Source organism: Octodon degus, unplaced genomic scaffold (genome assembly GCF_000260255.1).
Source record: "Octodon degus isolate 3935 unplaced genomic scaffold, OctDeg1.0 scaffold00315, whole genome shotgun sequence".
NCBI lineage: Eukaryota > Metazoa > Chordata > Mammalia > Rodentia > Octodontidae > Octodon > Octodon degus.
The window spans coordinates 1070082-1094661 of NW_004524891.1; the positions used below are offsets into that span (position 1 = coordinate 1070082).

A 24580-nucleotide genomic window follows, 5' to 3' on the forward strand; every position below is an offset into this window, starting at 1 on the left:
AGGTCAATGACAGAAAACCATGTTATGTCACTCCACTATTGTTGATCAGTGTCCTGCTGCCCAGAGAACTAAATTGAAGCCACTGTGATGGGTATACATACTCCTCCACCTGCAGATGGTCCAGCACAGGGAGCTCACTACCTCCATTCCATGAGGCAACCTAGGGTAAGAGAGCATCTGAAAAAAAGGCTGAAAGGGAAAAAAGGATGCACTGAAATGCTGGTTTGGGAGAATAAAGCACAGAATGTCATGGTGCTTCAAAGGCAGGAAAGACCTAGAAATTCAGAAGGTTCTGCATTTAGGGCGGTGAATAAGGAAATTCACTTATTCATCCAACAAAGCTTATTTATTATTAATTAATTATGTCAGCTACTGAATAGACACTAAAGATATGGAAGTGAGAGATATAACCCCTGCCCTTAAGAAACTTAAATCAAGAGAGACAGACAATAAATAAGTAATTACATATATAATTATTTCACTTCCATTCAGCAGATGCTATTTAAAAAATAAAAATAAAAACAGGAAGCACCAAGCAGGGTAGCACCTGTAATCACAGCATGCTGAGAAGCTAAGGCAGGAATATTCTAGGTTCAAGCACAGTCTGGGCAACTTACTGACTTAGATACTCTCACAAAATTAAAATAAAATAAAATGGGATGGGAAAGCTGGGGATATAGCTCAGTGGCACAGTGCCTGCCTGGCAAGTGCAAGGTCCTGAGTTCAATTCCCCATACAACAAAAAAAAAGAGAAAATGAAAATAAAAAGGGGTGGAAACGTAGCTCAGAGCAAAGGTCTAGGGTTCAATCCCCAATAATGCATGTGTGTGTATATGCAATGTACACACAGAAGATAAGCAGTACATACTTTAATCAGGTGGCCACTCATATTGTCCCTAAGTCATCTCCAAAAGATCAGTGCAATCTCCTGAGTTTTTTTTACATTTCCTTTGAAATCACATTTCCCAGGCCCTAGGCATTTGTAATGAGGAGATCTGTGTGATTTTCCTTCTTTTGTAGTAAGACAGGGGTGTGTGTTTGCAGAGGGCACTACATCTAAGGGACTGCAGGACATCCAGAGGGATTGTCAGGAGCTAGTTGACTATGTCGGTCTGGAGCTGAGGAGCCTGGGTCAAACAGATTTGAGAGGCCTCCATGCAGAAGCTGCAGCCTAACCTAGGAGAGAGTCAGGGTTGGTAGTGGGATGCAAGGCATCTGACACTTTTGACAGCAACTCTCCTGTGTGCCACCTGCTTTGGTGAGTGGTCTTCATCCAGACTACTGGGAAGAGCTACAAGAGCTCTGAGAGCTGGGCCCAGTCTGGGTCAAGGATATGAACTGTGCCTGTGAGCCCCTCTTCTGCATTCATTCACACAGTTCTAGGTGCCCCCAAAACTTTGGTCCTGTTTTGTCCTCAATCAGTCCCTTCACGCCTTTCTCAGCCTCCAGATTAATTGAGGCTCCTCAGTTTCCACATAATAACCCATAGGAAATGGCATCAGTATCAAACAGTTTGCAGTTGGTGGGGCACAGTGGGAACATTTTGTCACTTCTGGGAATATTTGGGATAAGCAGCACCCTGCTGGGAAAATCGAAGCCTAGCCTTGTCCTCAAAACTTTAAGGTCCTCAAATCTTCCAGACCTTGCCACTGCTGCTCTCAGAGTTGCTTAGAGGAGAAGGAAGGCATCTCTGAGGGTGCTCACTGTGAGAGGGCCAGATTGGAGCCCAGCCAAACGCTGATTATCAGCCCTCCCCAAATTACTAGTCCTTCAGGAGTTTTATTCAGGCCCCCGAGAACTTGTCCAAATAACTTACAAAATTTAGGAAGAAACTACAACTCCTCCAGAAAGAACACATTTCCACAAGACGTCGCCCCAGTTTGGAGATCAAAACAATCCAAATCTCTCTCATAAAGAAAACAAACAAACAAAACTTTTCCCCAAAGGAAACAGACTAAGAACTGCATCTGTTTACAATTTTGCCTAGGCAACCTGTCACATGACCAGCCCAGGCAACACACTAGAGCTCCTAGAGCAGAGGGGACCTCTGGTACTTTCATTTCTGGCTCTGGTCTTGGGTGTACTTTTGCAAAACCACACTGCCCCTTGAGTACCATTCCCAGAACTAGGGAATGTCTCCAAAGGAGTATCAAGTCATAGCCTTTTACAAGGCAGAAAATTATAGGTAGCTTTGAAATGACAATCCTTCCAGGTCTGGGGGATACCTCAGACTCCCCTCTAGGTTCATTTTTATGGAGGATATGTGGCTCTAGTTTCCATATATCCCCCCAACCACAGCTATCTGCTTTATCAGAAACTCTTTTTTTTTTGGTGGAACCGGGGATTGAACTCAGAACTTTGCACTTGCTAGGGAAGTGCTTATTCCACTGAGCCATCTCCCCGGCCCTTTTACTAGAAACTCTTGGCTGTGACTTTCCACTTTTCTTATCCAGAGATTTCTATCTTTTCTTTGGCCAGAGGTCTCATATGCAATATATGTGGACTAGCTAGCTGAGATCTCATCTTTTTTTAAAAATTTTATTTATTTATTCATTTAGTGTGTGTGTGTGTGTGTGTGTGTGTGTGTGTGTGGCCAGCTCAGCCCACCAGGGGGCGGGGCTGGCTGGCATGTGGTGCTGGGGGATTGAACCGCGGTTCCTGTGCTTTGCCAAGCTTGTTCCAAGTAGGTGCTTTAGACCACTGAGCCATCTCTCCAGCCCCTGAGATCTCATCTTGAAGAGAGAGGTTGGGGAAGAAGTTGAGTGAACAGAGAAAAGATTCAGGAGGATTTGTGTCATGTGATCATGTCTTTGTTGTTCATGGGAGTAGGACTCAATCTACCTTGGACTTGTGGAGTCCTTTGAGAATATATGAAAGCTACAGACCAAATCAAATGAAGCTTCCCCTAACTAAATATCAGAAAGATGTCTAAATCTGGTAAACAATTGTGGGGGCACAGAATTCTTAAACTCATTCAGAGGCTCTTTGAAGTCAATGGAACCACACTGTGCTACCCTTTTCTTTTCTTTTTAATATTTATTTTTATTTAGTGTGTGTGTGTGTGTGTGTGTGTGTGTGTGTGTGTGTGGCCAGCTCAGCCCACCAGGGGGCGGGGCTGGCTAGCATGTGGTGCTGGGGGATTGAACTGGGTCCCTGTGCTTTGCTTAGCTTAGTTTGTTCTAAGTAGGTGCTTTAGACCACTGAGCCATCTCACCAGCCCTGTGCTACCCTTTTCTAGGTGCTATGATCAATATCCTACTGTGGCTGGACTGGTTCCTCCAGCTGTGCTCAAGCTCCAGTGTCAGGGCTTTCTGTCTCAATTATTTACACTTCCTATTCGTCAACATTTTTTTATCTCATATTTCCTTCCCAGCTGTATTTCTACTGGCTCTAACATATGACATCATTAAAAAATTGATGCTGCAATTAGAGACAGACAGACAGAAAGACAAACCTGCTTCACTTTTACTTCTTCACTATGAGTGCTTGGGCTGGGGTCACCAGGACATTATCATTGCTAAATTTAAAGGCGAATTTTCAGCCCTTAGTTCTTTAAATTCCCAGAAACACTTGATTTTGTCAACCTTCCTTGAGAATCTATCTTCCCATGACTCTTTTGACAACTTTTGGGTTCCTCTTCCTTTCCCTGCCTCTTTTTTGTGGAGAGGGGTAGTAGAGATTGATCCCAAGGCCTTCACTCTGAGCTACATCCCCAGCCACTTTGAAAACTTTTTTGAGACAGGAGCTTGCTAAGTCAATATATTGCCTGGGTTGGTCTCAAATTTATGATTCTCCTGCCTCAACATCCCAAACTACTGGGATTACAGGTGTGTGCCCCTACATCTTACTCTCTTTGCCTCTTAGTATTGCTCCATAGGGATCTAAAAATCAGCGTTTTCCTCTCCTCTCTTCTCCCTTCTCTTCTTCTTCCTCCCCTCCTCTTTTTCCTCTCCCCCTCCCTCCCTCTCTCCCTCTTTGTCTCTCTCCCCTTCCTCCCTTCCTCTCTCTCCCTCTCCCTTCCCCCCTCTCTGCAGCATTACCACCTCCCATGGTTTTAGTTACCACCTCCATGCTAACTCACTCATTTTATCTCCATCCTAGGCCTTTCTCCTGAGCCTGTCGAATTTCAATATGCCTACCCACATGTCCTTGGAAACTTCAAGTTTCACATATCTGTCTGATGTTTTCAGTTTACTCCTTGAAATCCACTTCCCACCCTTCTCCACCCTGCTCTGTGTCCCACATCCATAAGCTTCCCAGATCTCCAGCTTCCATCCCACATCCAGTATTCCTTCCTTCACTAATGTACCAACCTCTTACCTGGTGACACAAGGCAAAAACTTAGGCAACACCCTAGACTCCTTGAGCTCTGTTGAAATCTTTATCGACTGGTCACCAAATCCTTAGCTCTTACAGGTCCATCCCCTTTTCTCTATTCCCAATGCCATTCTGTTGAAGCTTTCATAACTTTTGGGATGGTTTATTGCTCATTTGCCTAACTGGTCTGTTTGTCTCTAGTTTTAATGATCTCTAATCAATTTCAACTCTGCAGCCAGAGAAGTCTCAAATCTCTTCATTGATCGCTACCTCTCATGCATTGGGCTACCTGTGAGGCTTCAGAGACAATGAGAAATTTGTTATGCTAACAAAGAAACCATAGCTCAATGTGGCTATGAGGATAATGGTATCAGATTTAACAAATGAAAATACTGGACATCCAGTTAAATTTGAATTTCAGATAAACAAAAATATTGTTCTTATAGACTGTCCCGGGCAAGAATTGCAGTATAGGGGCTGGGGAGATAGCTCAGTAGGATAAGTGCTTGCCTGGCAAGTTCAATCCCCAGTTCTGCCAAAAAAAAAAAAAAAAAAAAAAAAAAAATTGCAGTATACTTGTGCAAAATATTTTTTGTCATTCATTCAATCTTCAAATTTAAGTGGGTGTCCTGAATTATTTCTGACAACTCTAATTGGTTGTATATGAGTAAATAAAAATGCAACCAACAGTTGAAAATTTCACCAGTACAAGTATTACTGGTCCAAATCTGTATGTCAGTGAGGGAGGGTTTACACTCACAAAGGAGGGCGTGGTTCTACCCAGACTGAAGGGAGGAGGGGCCCCAAAAGGCTTCAAAGGGTGTGTGACATTTGAATTAAGTCTTGAGAAATGATTTATGTTTGGTCCTTCAGAAGTGGATGAGGTGCTGGTTATTATTTATTATCTTTATTGTCTCTCACTTGTAGTCATGTCCTCTCCAGTATGGTATGGATCTCAGCCTGCACAGGAGTAGGGTGAGGGCCTCTTCCTTGGGCTTTTTCTATCTTAGCCTTAAGACTCTGATACAAAAAAAAAAAAAAAAAAAAAAAACTCTAATACTAAGGCTGACCAAATAGCTCAGTGTATTAAAGCGCCCGCAAGCAGGCACAGGGGCCGGGAGTTCCATCCCCTGGTCTGTTGTGCCAGCTCTGCCCCCAGGGTGCGCTGAGACTGCAATTGAGACTGGGCATGATGGCATGTGCCTGTAATCCCAGCTCTTGGGAGGCTATAAACAGTCGGATCACTATGAGTCCGAACTAGTAGTGAGACCCTGAACACCTTGTAGACCCTTCCCTAAAATACAGAAAAGAAATAAGACTCTGGTACTGGGCTGGTGAGATAGCTCAGCAAACTAAGCGCCTGCTTAGGCAAGTGCAGGGACCACAGTTTGATTCCTGGCACCACATGTCATGCTGGCCCTGCCCCCAAACATGCTGAACAGAGACCAGGGGTAGTGGCATACACCTGTAATCCAAGTGCTGGGGAGTCTGAAAACAGGAGGATCATCATGAGTCCGAGTTGCATAGTGAGACCCTGTACCAAATACTTTTTTTAAAAGAAGACTCTGATACTTCTGTATTTCTAATTTCTAATCAGATCTCTTTACCTCTTACTACTCAATCCCTTATTGCTTCAAACCCATTTTACAGTATAATTTTTTTTTCAGTAGTGGAGATTAAACATAGGGCCATTCTATCACCAAGCTATCTCTCCACCCACCCCTATGTTTGTGGTGTTAAACCTAGGGCATTTGCACTGACTTACCTCTCCAGTCCTTTCTTTTGAGATGAAGTATCACTAAGTTGTCACATTGCTCAAATGAGACTTGAAGTTGTGGTCCTCCTTCTTCAGCCTCCTACAGTGCTAGGACTACATGTGTATGCCACCATTCCAGGGTGGAATGTAGCACTTCTAGCTAGATTTTGAGACAGGATCTCTCTGAGTTGCCAGACTGGGTAAGATGTGGGAGAGATCATGAGTTCCATTTTGTACATTTCGATTTAATGTTCCTGTGGCACTTTCAGGAGACAAGGAAACTAGAGGCAACTGAATGGGTCTGGAACCCAGGGCTGCCTGAGCCAAAGAGATATCAGAGCCATAGCTTGAAGCCACGGGAGTCGGATGATGAGAGGGATAAGACTAGAGGCTAAGGCCCTGGAGATTCAGCATTTAAAGACTAGGGTGAAGAAGAGAAACAAGGTGGTAAAGAGAGCACAGGGGCTGGGGTTGGATTCCTGGCCTGATGTGCTGGCCCCGCCCCTGGGGTGCACTCAGATGGCGACTGAGACTGGGAGTGGTGACACGAACCTGTAATCTCAGCACTTGGGAGACTGAAAACAGGTGGATCGTTATGAGTCTGATCTATGTAGTGAGACCCTGTAGACCCTGTACAAAATACAAAATAAAAAAAAAAAAAAAAAAAAAAGATGGTAGAGACCAAAAAGAAATGGTCAGAAAGTCAGGAAAAAAAAAAAAAAACTAGAGGATCGTGAATAATCGGTCAAGAAGGGCTGGCCAAATAGCTCAGCAGATTAAAGCACCTGCAAGCAGGCACAGGGGCTGGGGGTTTGATCCCTGGGCCTGCTGTGCTGGTCCCACCCCTGGGGCACCCTGAGACAGGATTGAGACTGGGCGTGGTGGCACGCGCCTGTAATCCCAGCACTCGGGAGGCTGTAAACAGGAGAAGCACTATGAGCCCGATCTAGTAGTGGGACCCTGAACACCCTGTAGACTATTCCCTAAAATACAGGGGAAAAAACCCAAAAAACATTGGTCAAAGGCCAAATGCACCAGAAAAATCAAGTCACACAAGGACTGAAAACTACCCATTGGATTTTCTTTTTTTTTTTTTTTGGCGAAACCAGGGATTGAATTTAGGCCCTTGCCAGGGAAGCACTTATTCCACTGAGCCATCTCCCCACCACCCTACCCATTGGATTTTCTTACAAGACATTGGCTTAGGGACTTGGGATAAACTTCATGACAAAAACAACAAAAAGTTTTATGCATCTATCTATCTGTCTACTGTCTGTATGTCTTTATGTATCCATTAGCTGGCAAAAATACAAATGTTGAGGCCAAGTAAATAAGCAAAAGTGGGAAGGTACAAAGATAAGCAAATTTCTGTAGCTTCTTTTCACATCAAGGGCATCTGCTGTACACAGTGAACCTGAGCATTAGTTTTCAAGAGGTCCATAGGCTTATGAGAAATAAGACAAAGCCCAGGATCCACTCACAATGGGAGCTGTATTTGGAAATGTTCCTGTACGGTCAGGGCCCCAAATGTCTATGTCTATACTGTGAGGGTAAATTAGAAAATGATAGGTTAGTCTATCTCCTAGCTAACCTCCCTCCCTCAAACCAGGGGACAACAGGGAAAATTTCTTATATCCATCCTTGGCGCTAAGTAGATAAGGGAGTTTTCCCCTGAATTTTTTTTTTTTCTTTTCCATACTGGGGATTGAACTCAAGACCTTGTGCTTGCCAGGTAGGTGCTTAAGCAGCTGAGTTATAACCCTGGACTGAGAAACTTAATGTATTTAGTACAAGGTCTTACTGCACAGATAAGATTCATGTTTTCAGTCTCTCAAGTGCTGGGATTACAGGCATGTGCCACCACACCCAGACTCTGAGCACCTTAATTACAAGCAGGACTGCCTCTCGTTTTGTGGCTATAGTCATATTATTTTGGTAGGCTGAAGAGCTTCAAACTGATACTGTAGGGCTCTCCAGATAGCTTGGTGGATGGGGTTCTATCCCCTGGCATGTCATGCCAGCCCCACCCCCAAGGACAAGATGAGACAGTGACTGACACTGGGCGTGGTGGAGCACTCCTATAATCCCACCTCTTGGGAGGCTGAAAACAGGAGGATCATTACAAGTCTGATCTGTTAGTGAGACCCTGTAGACCCTGTACTAAATACAAAAAACAAACAAACAAATTCTACAAACTGATACTGTAATCTCAACACAGACAATGGTGGTTCCAGATGACCAACAAAAGCCCTCCCCCTTTCTGAAATTTTTTTTTTGGTGGAACCAGGGATTGAACTCAGGCCCTTGCGCTTGCCAGGGAAGCATTAAAGCACTTAATTCACTGAGCCATCTCCCCGGCCCCCCTTTCTGAACTTTGGAATGTTCTGTTCAGACCCCACCCGGAGTTGTCACAAGTTTTGGACCCTATATGTCTTGTCTCAGAGAACTCCCTTCTGTAATTGGCTTCTAAAGGTTCACCCCTCTACTTGACTCTAAGCTACCTCGAATTGCTACCCACCTTCCTGGAGATTCCTTTCCTTCTGCCCCCAGAAATGCCCCAAGTCTCCCTAGGTCCTATTTCAGGCCATCTGTCCTATGTGGTGTTTGTGAAGTAATGTTCAAGAGCTACAGGCTTCTTTCTTTGCCAGAGGAACTTGCTGGAATGAGGAGAAGGAACCCTGGATTCAAAGAGGGAAGAAAACACACTGGCCAAGTTGTGGTCTCTGGGCCAAGCTCCAGCCATGTATTATTTCACTTTGTCCATTACTGGACGAAGTATTTCTGTCCAAGTCAAGAATTTGTGCTATTAGCACATGCCTCACCCCCAACTACAGAAGCCTCCAAGGGGTACCACCAGGTCCAGGCTATTTCACACCTTACATACAGCTCTGGAATCAGTTTCTTTATTTTGGCTTCCTGTTTCTTTCTTCTCTTGCCTCTATCCTTTCTTCCTGAAAAGTATTCTCAATACTGCAAACAGATTTTTCTAAAAGGCAAACCCATCACTGTTTCACACTGCACTTTGGATACTGTTCAGACTCCCAACTATTGCTCTCAATTTGTCTTTCCAACTTCACCTCATTTATTCATCACCTCTCTCTTCCTCACCCCACATACATCCCCTAAAACTAACAAATTACTAGTGTTCTTCAAACACCTTCTTGATAGAGATTTGCTGGGTGACTAGAGTCCCATTAGACTTTGCTTACCAGCTAAGTGAGCCGCTCTCTTCCCCAGGCTCTCCCTATTTTTCAAGCTCAGATCAAGTTTCTCCTCCTCTGGGGAAGCAATCATCGACTTTCCCCGGGCTTGGCAGCTACTTCCTCCATTTGAACACAAGTATAGAGGTTCTTTCATTTTTAATTTTTCCCCCTTCCATGCTGGAATCGCTAGCAGGAGTTAATACAAATAACTATTGGAAAGCCAAGAGGCAGGGACCTCTGGGTCTTGCAGCAGACCAGTTCTATAGCTAGATCCTGTCATCTAGCTGTCACCAGAGGCAAAATAAATAACTTTCCCCAGCACTAGTTTCTTATCTCATTTGAAAATGATGATTAAAAATACCCAGCTGTTGAGAGAACTGCACCTAATGTGTATAAAATACTGCCCCTAACACTGATATGATCTACTCTGAACTCTCATACATAAAAGCTTATGGAAATCTCGGAGCACTGTCCATGGTATGTGGTTTTCTGGTTGCTTACTAGTGGTATTTTAACCTGAGGCTCGCAAAGCCCAGTCTCCTCTTGTCTGGGTGGTGCTGAGGGTTTCTTTCCAAACAGTCCCTTCCCCGGCCGGATCGTGTAACCGCAGCAGAGCGTCAGAGTGACTTGTCTCTTCATTTTCCAGTCCCGGCTTCTACCTTCATTCACAAGCCCCTTCAATCACATGCTCCCAGGGAGTTGCGCCGCAGCGCCTCCCTCCGGTACTACTGGGACTGCTTGTTGGCCGTGACAAGACTGGGACAGGCCGGGGTCCAGAGACCCTCAACCCACGTGCTCCCGTTCCCCCCCCCCCCCGAGCCACCTTCCGGCTAAGCTCATAGAGGACTACATTTCCCAGGGTGCAAAGCGACGGGCCCTTGGCTTGGTAAGGGCCTCGGGGAGCGAGCCGCTCCGCCGCCTGTTCGGGGGCGCGTAGACTGGTGCGACGACAGGGTCAAGGACCGGAATGAGTTTTCACGTAGTTCCACTGGGCCTTACTGGGCTGGAACAGGCCAGCCCGAGCCTGGACAAGCGGGGTTGGGGACCTGAGTCCGTAGAGGCGGGGACAGGCGCTCGAGTCAGCCCGCGCCTTACTGAGGTCCCCGCCCCGTCCGGGCAGCGCCGGCTCGTCTGTCAGTCACTGGGGTGGAGGCAACGGCGTTAGCCGGGCAGAACCTGGCGGCGAGCAGAGCGCGCGGGCAAGGCCGAACGGAGGGGATCTGCCACAGCCCTTCATCCTCACGGACTCTTCGCCGCAGACTCGCGAAGCTCCAGTACCGCGCTTCCTTGGATGACTCCGTAACCCGCGAAAGCTCTCTCCCCCGCGACCCCCGAGCCCCATGACCTCCTCGTAGCACCCAAGAGCCCACACAGACCAAGGTGTTGTCGGTACTGGCCGTCGACCCTGAGACCGCTCTCGGGCTAGGCGCTCGGCTTCCCCCGTAGGCCTCCCTTTCCTATGACTTCCTTCTCACATATTCTAGGGAGACAGCCGTGACCTATCACTAAGACCCGCGCCGGAGTTCTCACGGGCGCCCCAGTCCTCGGAGTCCCCCTGAGTGGGTCTCCTAAGAGCTTCTTTTTGGTCTCTGGCAAGTCCCCCATTCCCAACCGAGGTGGGGAGGCCTCGGCAGCCATGCCTGCGCTGGACACCCCCTCACCCCAGCACACCTTGGGCACCCAAGCCGGAGTCTAGCAGGGGACCAACAGCCAAGGGGCTGGGGCAGGAGTCAGATCGGGGCCCACCTCCCTGCGAGGAGGGGAGCAGAGATGGAGCGGCGGGAGGAGCAGCCGGGGGCTGCAGGGGCTGGAGCAGCACCAGCCTTGGACTTCACTGTGGAGAACGTGGAGAAGGTATGAGGGTTCTGGGTGGGCACTTCAGTGACAGAGCAAAAGTTCTGGGGACTGACATTACTGCTAGAGCTCAGGCTTGGGCTAGGTGCCCATTGGGATGGTGCCTGCGGAGCACCTGGCATTTGCTGTCTCTGGGCAGGCAGGACAGCAGTGTTGCAGTGTCAAATGAGCTATTTTTGGCTTTCCTTTCAACACAGGACCCGTGTGGACAGATACTTTAGAGTCTTGGGCTGTTCCCTTCAGGGTGCTGATGTCTTAGACTTCTAGCTAGTCTAGCTGTTGTCCAGCTCCATGGGAAATGCATGAGCTGTACCAGAGGAAACTAGGCATCCAGGAGACCTGCTAGGCACTCAGCCCTCATCTGTACCCTCAGTCATAGTGAGGCTGAACCACCCTGGATCTGACAGTGTGCAGTCAAGGGCTCAGAAGATATTGGAACTAAAACAATCTGTGTTACGTTTTCCCTCTTCTTTGGAGAAAGGTCTTTCCCTTACTGGCTGGAAACCAAAACTGTCCAAGGCAGGAAGAATAGGGCTGGCTCCCTTTGTTTAGTGCTGGGCCCAAGGGTCCTTCTAGCAGAACTACTTCTATGATTCTATTCTGAATTCAGCTCCCAACAGCCTGGAATACAGGAATGCATGCCCCATGGGATGATTGGGAAGATGAGGTTACATCACTGGGAAGCAAGGAATGGTTGCAGATGTTCACTTATTCTTGAACCCTTTTTTTTTTTTTTTCCCGGAACCGGGGATTGAACTCAGAGCCCTGTGTTGGCCAGTCAAGCGCTTATCCTACTAAGCCATCTCCTGGCCCTTGAACCCTTTTTGTCATAGTGAAGTGAGGATGAATCCTTTCTGCTTGTTTTCTTTCTCCTTTAGCATCTCTGAGAGGCTAAACAAGGGACAATGGCCATACTTGGCCAAGGCTACTCAGATGGAGTCTGTTTAGGGGTCAGGCTCCTGGCCTAACTTTTAGCGCTTGGGGTTGGTCAGTGTTGGCATAGTGGCATCCTGTTCTATGTGCTACCAGGGAAATTAACTACTATTTTTTTACTGTGTAAAGTCCCATTAGACTTGAGTCCCTGGGAATACTGCTAGCTGTCAGCCAGGCTAGGCATTTGGCAAGGCTGTAGTATAGCGAAGGCCTCTCTGGATCAGCTAGTTTAACCTTCACATGTGTTCTCTGAGGAGTGGGTGTTCTCATCCTCCATTCCAGTCTGTCTCTGCCCCAGGGCTGTCTAGTGTGAATCTTAGACCTGCTCAGATTTCACACTGGCTTTAGTGCTAGTATCTGGAGTGACCCAAGGATGATCCTGGGGGAGCAAATGTAGTTGATGAGAACAGCTGGACTTGGGGGCAGGGCCCTTCAGTGTGTTTTATGTTCATTTCAAGCTGAGCTTCATTCCCATGGAGCCATTCCTTCTACCTAAGCCTTACCCTCAACTGCCTTGTCTTAGAGGACTCAGTTTTCTCTTTTTGCTTTCCCATAAAAATTCCTCCCTCTGAACCCATAATGTTTTGTTCTAAGGAGAAGAGGATATGTTAGAGCATAGGCAAGCTTCAAGTTCTCAGGATATCTGCAGGACTCTGGGCCTAGGAAACATTCAGGACCGGGGTTCTCCCTTTGTGTGTAGTCTTATAACTGGGGAGCAAGAATAGTGCTGCAGGACCAAGGTCCTCTCTGTCTGGGCCCTGGCAGGATCCAGAGTAACCTGTACCTGCTCAGTCCTGTGCTGTTCTGCAGGCCCTTCACCAGCTGTACTACGACCCCAGCATTGAGAACAAGAACCTGGCTCAGAAGTGGCTGATGCAGGCCCAGGTCTCCCCACAGGCCTGGCACTTCAGCTGGCAGTTGCTACAACCTGACAAGGTGCCTGAGATCCAGTACTTTGGGGCCAGTGCCCTGCACATCAAGATTTCTCGCTATTGGAGTGACATCCCCACTGACCAGTATGAAAGCCTCAAGGCACAGCTTTTCACCCAGATCACGCGCTTTGCCAGTGGCTCCAAGATTGTGCTGACTCGGCTGTGCGTGGCACTGGCCTCACTGGCCCTCAGCATGATGCCTGATGCTTGGCCGTGTGCTGTGGCAGATATGGTGCGACTCTTTCAGGCTGAGGACTCACCGGTGGATGGCCAGGGCCGCTGCCTGGCCCTTCTAGAGCTGCTGACAGTGTTGCCTGAGGAGTTCCAGACCAGCCGCTTACCCCAGTACCGCAAAGGCCTGGTGCGGGCCAGCCTGGCGGTAGAGTGTGGGGCTGTCTTCCCATTGCTGGAACAGCTGCTGCAGCAGCCCAGCTCACCCAGCTGTGTGCGTCAGAAGGTGCTCAAGTGCTTCTCCAGCTGGGTGCAGCTGGAGGTTCCACTGCAGGACTGTGAGGCACTCATTCATGCTGCCTTCACTGCTCTGCAGGACTCGGAGCTCTTTGACAGCAGTGTGGAGGCCATTGTCAATGCCATCTCACAGCCTGATGCCCAGAGGTGAGCTACCTACCCACCCAGAATGGGGCATCCTGCTTGTCCAGCCACACATCTACCCATCCATCTGTTCAGTAAACATTAATGAATTGCCTACTGCGTACTTGGTCAAATGCTAGAAATCCAGCAAAGAATCAAATAAGATATGGGCCCTGTACTCATGGTTAAGAGAATGAGGCAGACATTAAACAACTAGTCATCTACCAAATTGTTCAACTGAAATATTTTACTCTTCTTTTTCTCTCATCCAATCACCAAGTCCAGCTTGTTCTACTCCTGACCATATTGCAAATCTATTCAATTTCCACTGCTACCACGCTTCTCCAAGCCGTCATCTCTCTCTCCACATTTCAACAGAGCTTTCTCCCAGTCTCCTGTTTTACTCTTGCACCTTTTATTGTCCCAGTAGCTAGAGTGATGTTTTTGAAAATGAGGAGCTAATTATTTTTCTTTCTAATCTAAATCCTTTAGTGCCTTGAGGGCACTAAAGAATCCTCCCTGCCTTGAGGGCAAAGTTTAGAATTTTTAATGTGACTCAAAAGATGCCACACAGGGGCCAGGGAGATGGCTCAGTGGAATAAACGCTTTCCTGGCAAGCGCAAGGGCCTGAGTTCAATCCTCGGTTCTAAAAAAAAAAAAAAAAAAGATGCCACACAATGTGGCAGTGCTGGCCTCATCTCATGCCATTCTTCTTGGTTTCTACCTTCTGTCAGGTCTTTTCACTGTGTTTTCTACATATTCTGTACTCCTAACCTCTGAACCTCTGCTTCAGTATAAATTTCACTTCCATAGCAAAGTCCTTGTGATTTTTAAGACTAAGTTTGGTTTTCTCTGTTATATTATCTTAGAGCTATTAGTATTTTTGCTGTTTTTCTTTTCTTTTTTCTTTTTTTTTTTTTTTTTTTTTTTTTTTGGCGGAACCGGAGATTGAACTCAGGCACTTGTACTTGCCAGGCAAGCACGTATTCTACTGAGCTATCTCCCCAGTCCTTTTGCTGTTTTTTTTCCTTCCTATTTTTTTTTTTTTAAATCTTTTGGTTTATTTATTTGGTACAGGGTCTCACTATGTAGCTCAGACTTGTAGTGATCCTCCTGTCTCAGCCTGCCCAGCACTAGAATTACAGGCGTGCACTACCATGCCCCGTGTTCTGGGGCCAACATGGCATGTAGTACTGGGGATCAAACCTCGGTCCTTGCGCTTGCCAGGCAGGTGCTTAGACTGCTAAACTCTCTCCCCAGCCCATTTTTTTTTTTCCTTCTTAGTCCATAACATTGTCTCATTATAAATCAGTATGTATCTCCCATTTAGTCATTTAACTCTGTGAAGACAGGGACACTTTGTAATTTTACTTTGTGTCACTCGTACCTGGCACATGGTGACAATTAGCAGTTTTTTAAAGGATGAAAATAGCTGCCTGGTTGAGAGGGAATGAGATGAGGGAGATAGGGAGAAGATAGGGAATGTTTCCAGCTTTTGGAACCATAGCAGTGCAAACCTGAGGTGACCAACACCATAGTATATATATTCAAGGACCCAAAGATGATCAGTGCAGTGAAATGTTTGGCAAATTTTTGTGGAGGATCTGGTGTATTAGGCCCTGAGCTGAGCACTGGGAAGACATAACTGAGTGCTTTAATTTCTGTGTGTCAAGAGCTTACAATCCAGTGGGCTCCAGGGTGGGTAAATTTTTTTTTTTTTTTTTTTTTTTTTTTTTGGTGGAACCAGGGATTGAACTCAGATCCTTGCGCTTGCCAGGGAAGCACTTATTCCACTTATTCCACTGAGCCATCTCCCGAGCCCCCAGGGTGTGTAAAATCTTACTAATGATGAAAACTGGTGGAGAAAGTAGGGGCTGTGAGAGCCTCGAGGAGGCACTTAACTTTATTTGAGAGTTATGGAAGCTTCCCTGAGGGAGTGACACCAAGCAGTGCTTGAAAGGCTGTATAGGAGTCAGGTGGAAGTGATGGACATGGAGAGGATGCTCCATGTAGATGGAAGAATGACCGGGTATGATTAGACAGCAGTATATAAGGACCATATTTGTAGGAGATCCAGGCCTAAATCATGTAGTCCTTGTGGGCCAGACTTGTTTGTGATCTTCATCCTGAGGAAGATATGAAGCTGTCACGGGATTTTAAGCAGATAAAATAGTCTGCTCGGTGTTTGGTGTAAATTGCCCTGGACAGGGCAAAACTAGAGATCTGACACTGACATTCCAGACGTGGGGAATGCTTGGCAGAGGTGAAGGATAAAATCACTAAATGAGGCTGTGTGGAGGAGCGGCTAATGGCTTAAGCCTTGGCATTAGTTGTGTCTGAGTTTGAATCCCAGGTGGTCCACTTACTAAATCCAAGACCTTAGATAAGCCACTTACCAGCTCCAGTGTCCTCATCAGTAAAATGGAAATGAACATATCAAATGCACAGTGTTGTTGTAAACATTTAAATAGGGGGAGCTAATGTGTACAATGCCATCATCCACTGGTATTCAGTAAAGAATATATTGACTGCTTGAATAATAGGAGTTCTTTTATGGCTTCTGCCAAGGCTGGAGGAGTCAGCAGCACTTATTTATACATATAGGCCATTCATATATTACATGTTTTATTTGTGTGGTTGTGTGCTTATGTTCTTTCTACCATATGTGATAAGTTTTTATTCTGTCTGTGCGTGTGTGTGTGTGTGTGTGTGGTACTAGGGATTGAACCCAGGTTATCATGTGTGCTGGGCAAGTGCTCTACCACTGAGCTACACCCTAGTCAATTTGTTCAGTTTAATGGTAACTTTATGAAGAAAAAGGAGGAGAAGGAGGAGGAGGAGAAGGAGGTGGGGTTTTTTTAGGTGTTTTCTTTTAGACTTGATCATACAAAGTAGAATTTGAATCATGCAGTAGACAATAGGGTCTAGTTAATCAGTGGCTAAAGCACACCCACCCATATATATAGATAATGTGCTTTAGCTATTGCCCTTTATTATTTTTTTTAAAGGTCTTTTTTTATATTTATTTATTTTTATTTATTACATTTATTTATTGTGTGTGTGTATGGCCAGCTCAGCCCACCAGGGGGCGGGTCTGGCTGGCATGTGGTGCTGGGGATCGAACCGCGGTCCCTGTGCTTTGCCAAGCTTGTTTCAAGTAGGTGCTTTAGACCACTGAGCCATCTCTCCAGCCCCGCTATTGCCCTTTAAAAATTTAAATTAAACAAAACATCAGAGTTGCTTTAAAAAAAAAAAGAATATTTTGATACAAGAAATAAAAGAATAGGGCTGGGGAGATGGCTCAGTGGGATAAGCACTTGCCTGGCAAGGGCAGAGGCCTGAGTTCAATCCCTGGTTCTGCAAAAAAAAAAAAAAAAAGAAAGAAAGAAAGAAAAGAATGCATGTGAAGTGTTCAGCATGGTGCCTGTGTACTCCAAAAGCTCTATTGCTAATATTTCATATAATGATTACGTTGGCAGTTAATACACTTGCTTCCCAGATTTTCAAAGTTCTAGGTCAAGGCCTCTCTTGCCAGCCTGAAGCTTAGGTGCTGGGTGGGCTCAGACAATTGATGGCTAAGAGGAACTAATCAGAGCATATACCTGGGTGACAGGTGTCCTTAGTTACACCCAAGTTTACCCACTCAACCCCATCTCAAGGGCTTTGGCAGGTAATTGATGCGCCTTCTCTTCTGAACGAATGAGAGATCTGGAAGCTAGTGAGGGAACCCACAGTCTCCTGGGTGCCCATTGGCTGCAGCCCCTTGGTTGCTTAGCAACTCTTCCTATTTTCTCAGCTCAGCTCCCAGAGCTCTAATTGCATGTCTGGGCTGAGCTCAGTGTGGGTAGCAGCCAAGGAACCTCCAGAAGCCCTGCCCTGGCTACTCAAGCTGACCAACTGGAGCCAAGCCTTCTGAACCCAGCCTTAGCGATGGTCTCAAAGACATCTTCCCAGTCTTCTTCCACCAAACCTAGAAACCTCTGGGGCCCTGGGCTTGCTGCTCTGTCCACTCACAGTTCTCAGGTATGAGTGTGTAGGTGGTAGGAAATCTCTGAGGAATTTTTCCCATAAATGGGCTATTCTAGAGTCAAAATTTAGGCTTTCTTCTATCCAGTTTGGTTTCCTGTGTCTTTCTTTCATTCCTGGCTATCTGGGCTCTGCCTTCCCTAGGTAACCAACCTCAGCCTTCTTCTGGTTGAGTTTGTGCTCCCATCAACCTTCTTCACTCCTCCACAGTTAATATTGCTTCCTACCTCTCTCCTTTGAAATGTATGTTTTTTCCCTAAAGTATTTTTTAACCCTTGATCAGCTCTTCTGAGGGGAGAAAAGGAATATTAGACAAGCTCTTAAAGGCTCCTACTTAGGGTTGGACATATAGAATGAGATCTGCATAAATTCTTTGGGGAAATTCCTTTTGGGACCCTAAAAGGGAAATAGACATGTAGCAGTTTAAGGTGTTGTGCCAACCTAGACTCTCTCTCTAAGTTGTTATTTGACCTTGAGTGATACTATTGAGTTCTTCTGGACTGTGTTGTCCTTAATTTATCCTATTGTAAGGCTTAGTATCCTTGACTGAGTATCTGCTGTCTGCAAGAGCTTTTGCAGGTGGAGGGAGTCTTGGAATACAGTGGGGATGCTGTGGGGATAGGGAACTTCCTTCTGACTCCAACACAGCTACTGGGGAGCTTGTGGGGCATAGCCTTGACCCTGCCACTGCTCTTTGTGCCAGAGTCTGGCCTGAAGGTGTCCATTGTCTGGTGGTGCTGCCCGTGTCAGGGTCATGAGAGTGAAGCCATCCCAGCTGTCTCCAGGCAACACCCTCTGGAGCTGTCTCTAAACTGAGATCGTCCTAGTATGGATAGATTTTCCTACCAGAATGGGAGAGAGACACCAGCATCCCTGAGTGGTTACCTCTTGATTGTTTCATCTTCCCACTTAGGGTTATGAGGCTACTATCTAGATCCCTGCTTGGAGCAAGTCCAGATAGAATTCTTTCTGGATGCATTAGTCTCCTTCTCCTCCATAGATTGCTATGGTGATACTATGATTGACAGCAGGGGGGTCTTAAGCATCTAATTAACTCAGAGTGTGTAGCATCCTCTGCTTAGTCTGTCTGCACAGGATGGAATGGAATGGAGTTAGTCTTCTCTGTCTCCCTTGTATTTTTTACTGATTCTTTTGCTCCTCCGTAGGCATCCTTGTGCTTTAGGGCTCTGACCTGGACTGTTTTCTTTTCTTCTTCTCAACACTCTTTCCCTGGGCAATTCTTATCTACTTCCACCTGTAGCTTCAATTACCAGGTATTAGCTGATGACTCTCATGTATATTGCCACTCCTGCCTTCTTCTCCTCCTCCTCCTTCTCTTCCTCCTCCTCCTCTTCCCCCCTCATTCATATATAATGGGAATAGAGCTCAGGTTCTTGTGCGTGCTAAGCAAGTGCTCTACCACTGAGCCACACTGCAGTCCCAGAATCTATATCTCTTGCTCTAACCTCTCCACTGGACTTCAGGATTTTATATCATATCTTTTTAAACACTACTACCTGCATATCATGAGTAATACTGAACTTAACACCTATCACCTTAACATCTCACATTAAAGGTATTACTGTTGGGGCTGGTGAGATGGCTCAGTGGTCTAAAGCACCTACTTAGAACAAGCTTAGCAAAGCACAGGGACCACGGTTCAATCCTCCAGCACCACATGCCAGCCAGCCCCGCCCCCTGGTGGGCTGAGCTGGCCACACACACACACACAAATAAATTAAAAAAAAAAATAAATAAAGGTATTACTGTTGCCTTCTGCTCTCCCTCCAGGTTTCAGTAAGTAATTTCACCCTCTACTTAGTTGGAGGGTTCTCCTTGGCTCTTCCCTATCTTTGTGTTTAGTCAGTCATCAAGTGTTGTCCATTTTGCCTCTCAACTCTCTCTGAGTTCATCATCTACTTTTCTCTCTCTCTACTGCCACCTGACTATGCACAGGAGGTGGGATTTGATGGTAGAGGGTAAGGAACAATGATGTTTTATTTATTTATTTCCTTTTTTTTTTTTTTTTTTTTTTTTTTTTGTAACTGGAGATTGAACTCAGGCCCTTGCACTTGCCAAGCAAACTCTTATTCTAATCCATCTCCCCGGCCCCTATTTACTTATTTTTGAGACAGGGTCTTGCTGTGTAGTTCAGCCTGATCTTGAACTCAGCTGTGTAGCCCAGGCTGGCCTTGAATTCACAGCATTTCTCCTGTCTCGGCCTCCTGAGTGCTGAGATTACAGATGAGATTACAGGTGTGCACTACCACATCCTGCTATCTTGTTTATTTAATAGGGCTCCTAATGTTCCCACCCTTGTTTGACCTCCCCTAATACTCACTGTATTCGTTTCCTAGGACTGCCACTACAGAGTAAACAAGCTAGGTAGTGGTAAACAACAAATTGATTGTCTCACAATTATAGAGGCTAGAAGTCTAAAATCAAGGTGTCAGCAGAGCTGAAACCTATGGGACACTCCTTTCTTGGCTTCTAGAGGTTTGCTGGCAATCCTTGGCATTCCTTGGATTGCAGTTGCATAACTGCAATCTCTACCTTTGTCCTCACTTGACATTCTCCATGCATGTTTCTGTCTTCACATGATTGTCTTATAAGAACACAATCATATTGGATTAGAAGCTACTTTACTCCAGTATGAACTCATCTGCAATGAACTTTTCTCCAAATCAGTTTACAGGTACTAGAGATTAGAACTTCAGTGGGGTTCAGGGGGTGATTTGAGGCAGGGTCACAGTGTAGCTCAGGCTGGACTTAAACATGCTAATTTATGGCTGGCCTTGAATTCATGGCAGTCCCTCTGCCTCAGCCTCTCAAATTCTAGGATTACAGCATACGCCGCCACACCTAACAGCATATGCTTTTGAGGACCACACACTACAAGCTACAGTGAAGTTTTCCCTGTTACTCCTCTCCAAAATAGCTGCCACTCCCATTCATTTCATCCTAACCTCCTTGAAAATCATAACTCATTCTGGCATTAACTTTCAGTCTAATTGGAGGACATAATTCAACCTATAATATTAATCTTTTCATATTTCCTTCCCCAAATTTTCCTGGATGTCTGTAACCTAATGTTCATCCCAGCATGAACAACATCAAAGCTACTATGAAATGTTTAACCTCTTTTTTTTACTTAGAGTTTGATAGAAGGGGACTTTGATGAAATATAGGGAGTTTGTGCTTTTCTCTCAAATCAGTAGGAACTGGACAGACAGCTGTGATGGATCTCCTTACCTCATGCCCTAGGTACGTGAACACACTTCTGAAACTCATCCCGCTGGTTCTGGGACTACAGGAACAACTGCGACAGGCAGTGCAGAATGGGGACATGGAGACCTCCCATGGCATCTGCCGCATCGCTGTGGCCCTGGGTGAAAACCATTCCCGGTAGGAGTGGGGCAGCTGATGGTGGGATAGCAAAGCCCTCTAAGAGGTGGGGATATGAGACCCCCTACCTTCAGGTGGTAGAATGACATCATTATGTCTCTTTCTCCCTAGGGCCTTACTGGACCAAGTAGAGCACTGGCAGAGTTTCCTGGCACTTGTCAACATGATCATGTTCTGCACCGGCATCCCTGGCCATTATCCTGTCAATGAGACCACTAGCTCCCTAACTCTTACCTTCTGGTACACACTGCAGGTGTGTCTGGGAGACTGTAGTAGGACTGGGCCATGTGAGAGGGTGGCTTGTGGGCCTCCATGGCTGTGGTATGGTGGTTAACTCTCTTCCTTGGCTCTCTCAGGATGACATTCTGTCCTTTGAGGCAGAGAAGCAGGCTGTATACCAGCAGGTGTATCGCCCTGTCTACTTCCAGCTGGTGGATGTGCTTTTGCACAAGGCCCAGTTCCCTTCTGATGAGGAATATGGATTCTGGTCCTCAGATGAGAAGGAACAGTTCCGAATTTACAGGTGATAGTATCAGCCAACACTATGAAGGGAGTCCTGAAATAATGAAACAATAAGGGAAGGGGCCAAAGCCAGACTTTGTAAATTTTGTGGCTTCTTACTCTGGTCTTTAGGGATCTTTTCAGGGTTGTGACAGTTTGGGGTGGGCTCTTGGGCTTGAGGTCAGGATCCTGGCAGTAAGAAGGCCTTTATCTTCTCCTCAGGGTGGATATCTCAGACACGCTCATGTATGTCTATGAGATGTTGGGGGCTGAGCTGCTCAGCAATCTCTATGACAAGCTGGGCCGTGTGCTCACCAGCTCAGAGGAGCCTTACTCCTGGCAGGTACCACCCAAGCCTGATTCCTTCAGCCCTCCTTGACCTGTCATACCCTCATCAGCCAAGCCAGTGGTATCCTCTTTTCCCAGCATACAGAGGCCCTGCTCTATGGCTTCCAATCCATCGCAGAGACCATCGATGTCAACTATTCTGATGTGGTGCCTGGGCTCATTGGTCTCATCCCACGGATCAGTATCAGCAACGTGCAGCTGGCAGACACTGTCATGTTCACCATTGGTGAGGCTGGGTGTACACCTGTGACCACATTCCTAGATCTGCAGCATTCATCCCTAGCTATGGGGCTTGTCCAAGAAGAGAGACATACACCCCCACACACAATCAGTGTTGCAGCCAGCTGACTGTTCTGGCAAGTCTTGGAGTCCTTCCTACTGTGTATTGAATGCATTTCAGTGAGGCTAGTTCACTGTCAATGAAACAGCAGTTCTGGACATCTGCTAAGTGACTCCTTCCTCTTCCTCGGTTGTGAGGTTCATGTTTGTGCATGCCAGGCGTATTTGTCCACTTCGTCCTCTGAATGAGCACTCCTCTGCAATGAAGCTGCAGCTGGGCCCTGTCAGGAGCTCTGCCTGCCTCAGGCATGTGGTACACAGCCAGCCTGGCCTGCCTCAAAGATGCTTCCCTTTCTCTTTTCTCCAGGAGCTCTGTCTGAATGGCTGGCTGACCACCCTGTCATGATTAACAGCGTTCTGCCCCTTGTGCTGCACGCCCTAGGCAATCCTGAGCTATCTGTCTCTTCTGTGTCCACCCTCAAGAAGATCTGCCGAGAGTGCAAGTATGATTTGCCGCCCTATGCTGCCAACATCGTAGCTGTCTCCCAGGTAGGGGACATCCTCAGTGGTGATGGGCCTCAGGCTATCCTGCACTGTCCTAATTTCATGTTCATTCTTTTTTATTCTCAGGATGTGCTAATGAAACAGATCCACAAGGTATGGCTCAAAAGTTTCTAGGGGTCTTCTCCAGGGTCTTACAGGAATACATTATGCCCCAAGTCTTGTATTCTGTCTTCTACCCCTTATCTCTTATTGTCTCTTCTTGGTGCTTTCCCCCAAGAGGCTTATTCTCCTTCCTCCACAACCAGCTGTGGTCATGATGGACCATCTATGTTTTCTGTTCCACAGACAAGCCAGTGCATGTGGCTGATGCAGGCACTGGGTTTCCTGCTGTCAGCCCTGCAGGTGGAGGAGATCCTTAAGAACCTGCACTCACTCATCTCACCCTATATCCAGCAGCTGGAGAAGCTGGCAGAGGAGATAGTGAGTGAGCTCTGGGGCCAGGAGCAGCGCTGGGACTTGGACTTCTCCTTGCATGAGCTGTGGCTGCCAAGGGGTGGGATAGGAATTGGCCTTTAGGACTGAGGCTGAGTGATCTGGGGACCAGCCAGGAACTAGAAGATCTGAGCGTGTTTTGCTCTCTCCATAGCCCAATCCCTCCAACAAGCTGGCCATTGTCCACATCTTGGGGCTCCTTTCCAACCTCTTTACCACATTGGACGTCAGTCATCATGAGGATGATCATGAAGGCCCTGAGCTCCGGAAGCTGCCAGTGCCACAGGGACCCAACCCTGTGGGTGACGTTGTCTTTGTCATTGTCAGTTCCTGCATGAGAATGTCATTTTTACTCCCCAGCTCTGTGGGTAATGTGCTCACTGCTCCCCTGGTCCCACAGGGATGATGCATTTGGTCCTCTGACCCCAGGAATGACCTTATCATTTACTGCCCCCCACACAGTATGTAGCCATATCATGTTTCATTCAACCCTCTGAATGATACTTTTCTTGTCCCCAGCCCAACTAGGGTAATGTCATAATGTTTGTTTGCCCCTGAGGGACAGTGACATTTTATCTTTCAATCTTCAAGAGCTGTTATTATAGATCTTTGTTCAGCCTCCAACTGTGTGGGGGCCTTGTCTTTAGCATTCACTGTGCCCTGCAAACACTGAGGATGCTCACACGCCATGCATAATGATTCTTGCCTTGGAGTTAGTTGCCCCAAGTCTAGAAGAAATACATATAAACAATTTTTTGCAAAGCACTTTAATAAGTTCTGTGATAAGCTTGAGCACAGGAGTTTGGAGTAATTCCTTACAAGCTGTTTGATCGGGGGTAAACCTCAGCTTCCCATTCAAACTATGAACCTTGGAACTGGCTTATTCATCTGGTAGGACTGTGTTGGATAGCAGATATGGTCCTGAGTAAGACTAGCTTGCATACTGTAGAATGTACAAACATGAGGGATTGCTTTGGTCATTGGTTGCAGAACCTTGTCCAGGAATTCCCCTGGAGACAAGGCAGCTATGAGCATCCTATTCAACTCCCTGCCCCAGTTTTAGTTTCCCTGGTCCAGTGTTGGCTTCACCAAATCTGGGCCAAAGTCCAGTGACCTTGCTTCTATGGTGGACATTCTCCTGCTGTCTCTCACCTCATAGGCCCTCAGTCTGATCTCTGCTCCCTCATAAATTGTCTGCACCTGCATATCTTTTGGGGTTCCCTTACCCCTGTTTGGGTGAGATATAAATCACTACCTCTGCAGGAGGGTACCCCATTACTTGGGTTTCACTGAACAAAAGTGAATAGGGAGTGATATTTCTTGTTTTCTTTACTTTTTAAAAAATTGTTAGGGCTGGGGAGATAGCTCAGGACTGGGAGATAGCTCAGTAGAAGAAGCGCTTGCCTGGCAAGCGCAAGGTCCTGAGTTCAATCCCCAGT

The 24580-nt window shown here is 46.5% G+C and overlaps 1 protein-coding gene across 2 annotated transcripts in view; it reads left to right on the forward strand.

Moving 5' to 3' along the window:
• Positions 1 to 10262: 10262 nt before the first annotated feature.
• Ipo13 (importin 13) overlaps positions 10263 to 24580 on the forward strand; it is a 22752-nt gene continuing 8434 nt past the window's right edge. Inside the window, exons 1-11 of one of the 2 annotated variants that reach the window (XM_004647623.3) lie at positions 10263 to 11130; positions 12874 to 13610; positions 20877 to 21017; positions 21129 to 21270; positions 21374 to 21540; positions 21741 to 21861; positions 21945 to 22092; positions 22513 to 22694; positions 22776 to 22802; positions 22995 to 23129; positions 23296 to 23439. In XM_004647623.3, the coding sequence (XP_004647680.1) occupies positions 11047 to 11130; positions 12874 to 13610; positions 20877 to 21017; positions 21129 to 21270; positions 21374 to 21540; positions 21741 to 21861; positions 21945 to 22092; positions 22513 to 22694; positions 22776 to 22802; positions 22995 to 23129; positions 23296 to 23439 (2028 nt within the window). In that variant the 5' untranslated portion in view covers positions 10263 to 11046. The remainder of the gene's footprint in view (positions 11131 to 12873; positions 13611 to 20876; positions 21018 to 21128; positions 21271 to 21373; positions 21541 to 21740; positions 21862 to 21944; positions 22093 to 22512; positions 22695 to 22775; positions 22803 to 22994; positions 23130 to 23295; positions 23440 to 24580) is intronic. The other variant, XM_023707873.1, reaches the window with a different exon arrangement.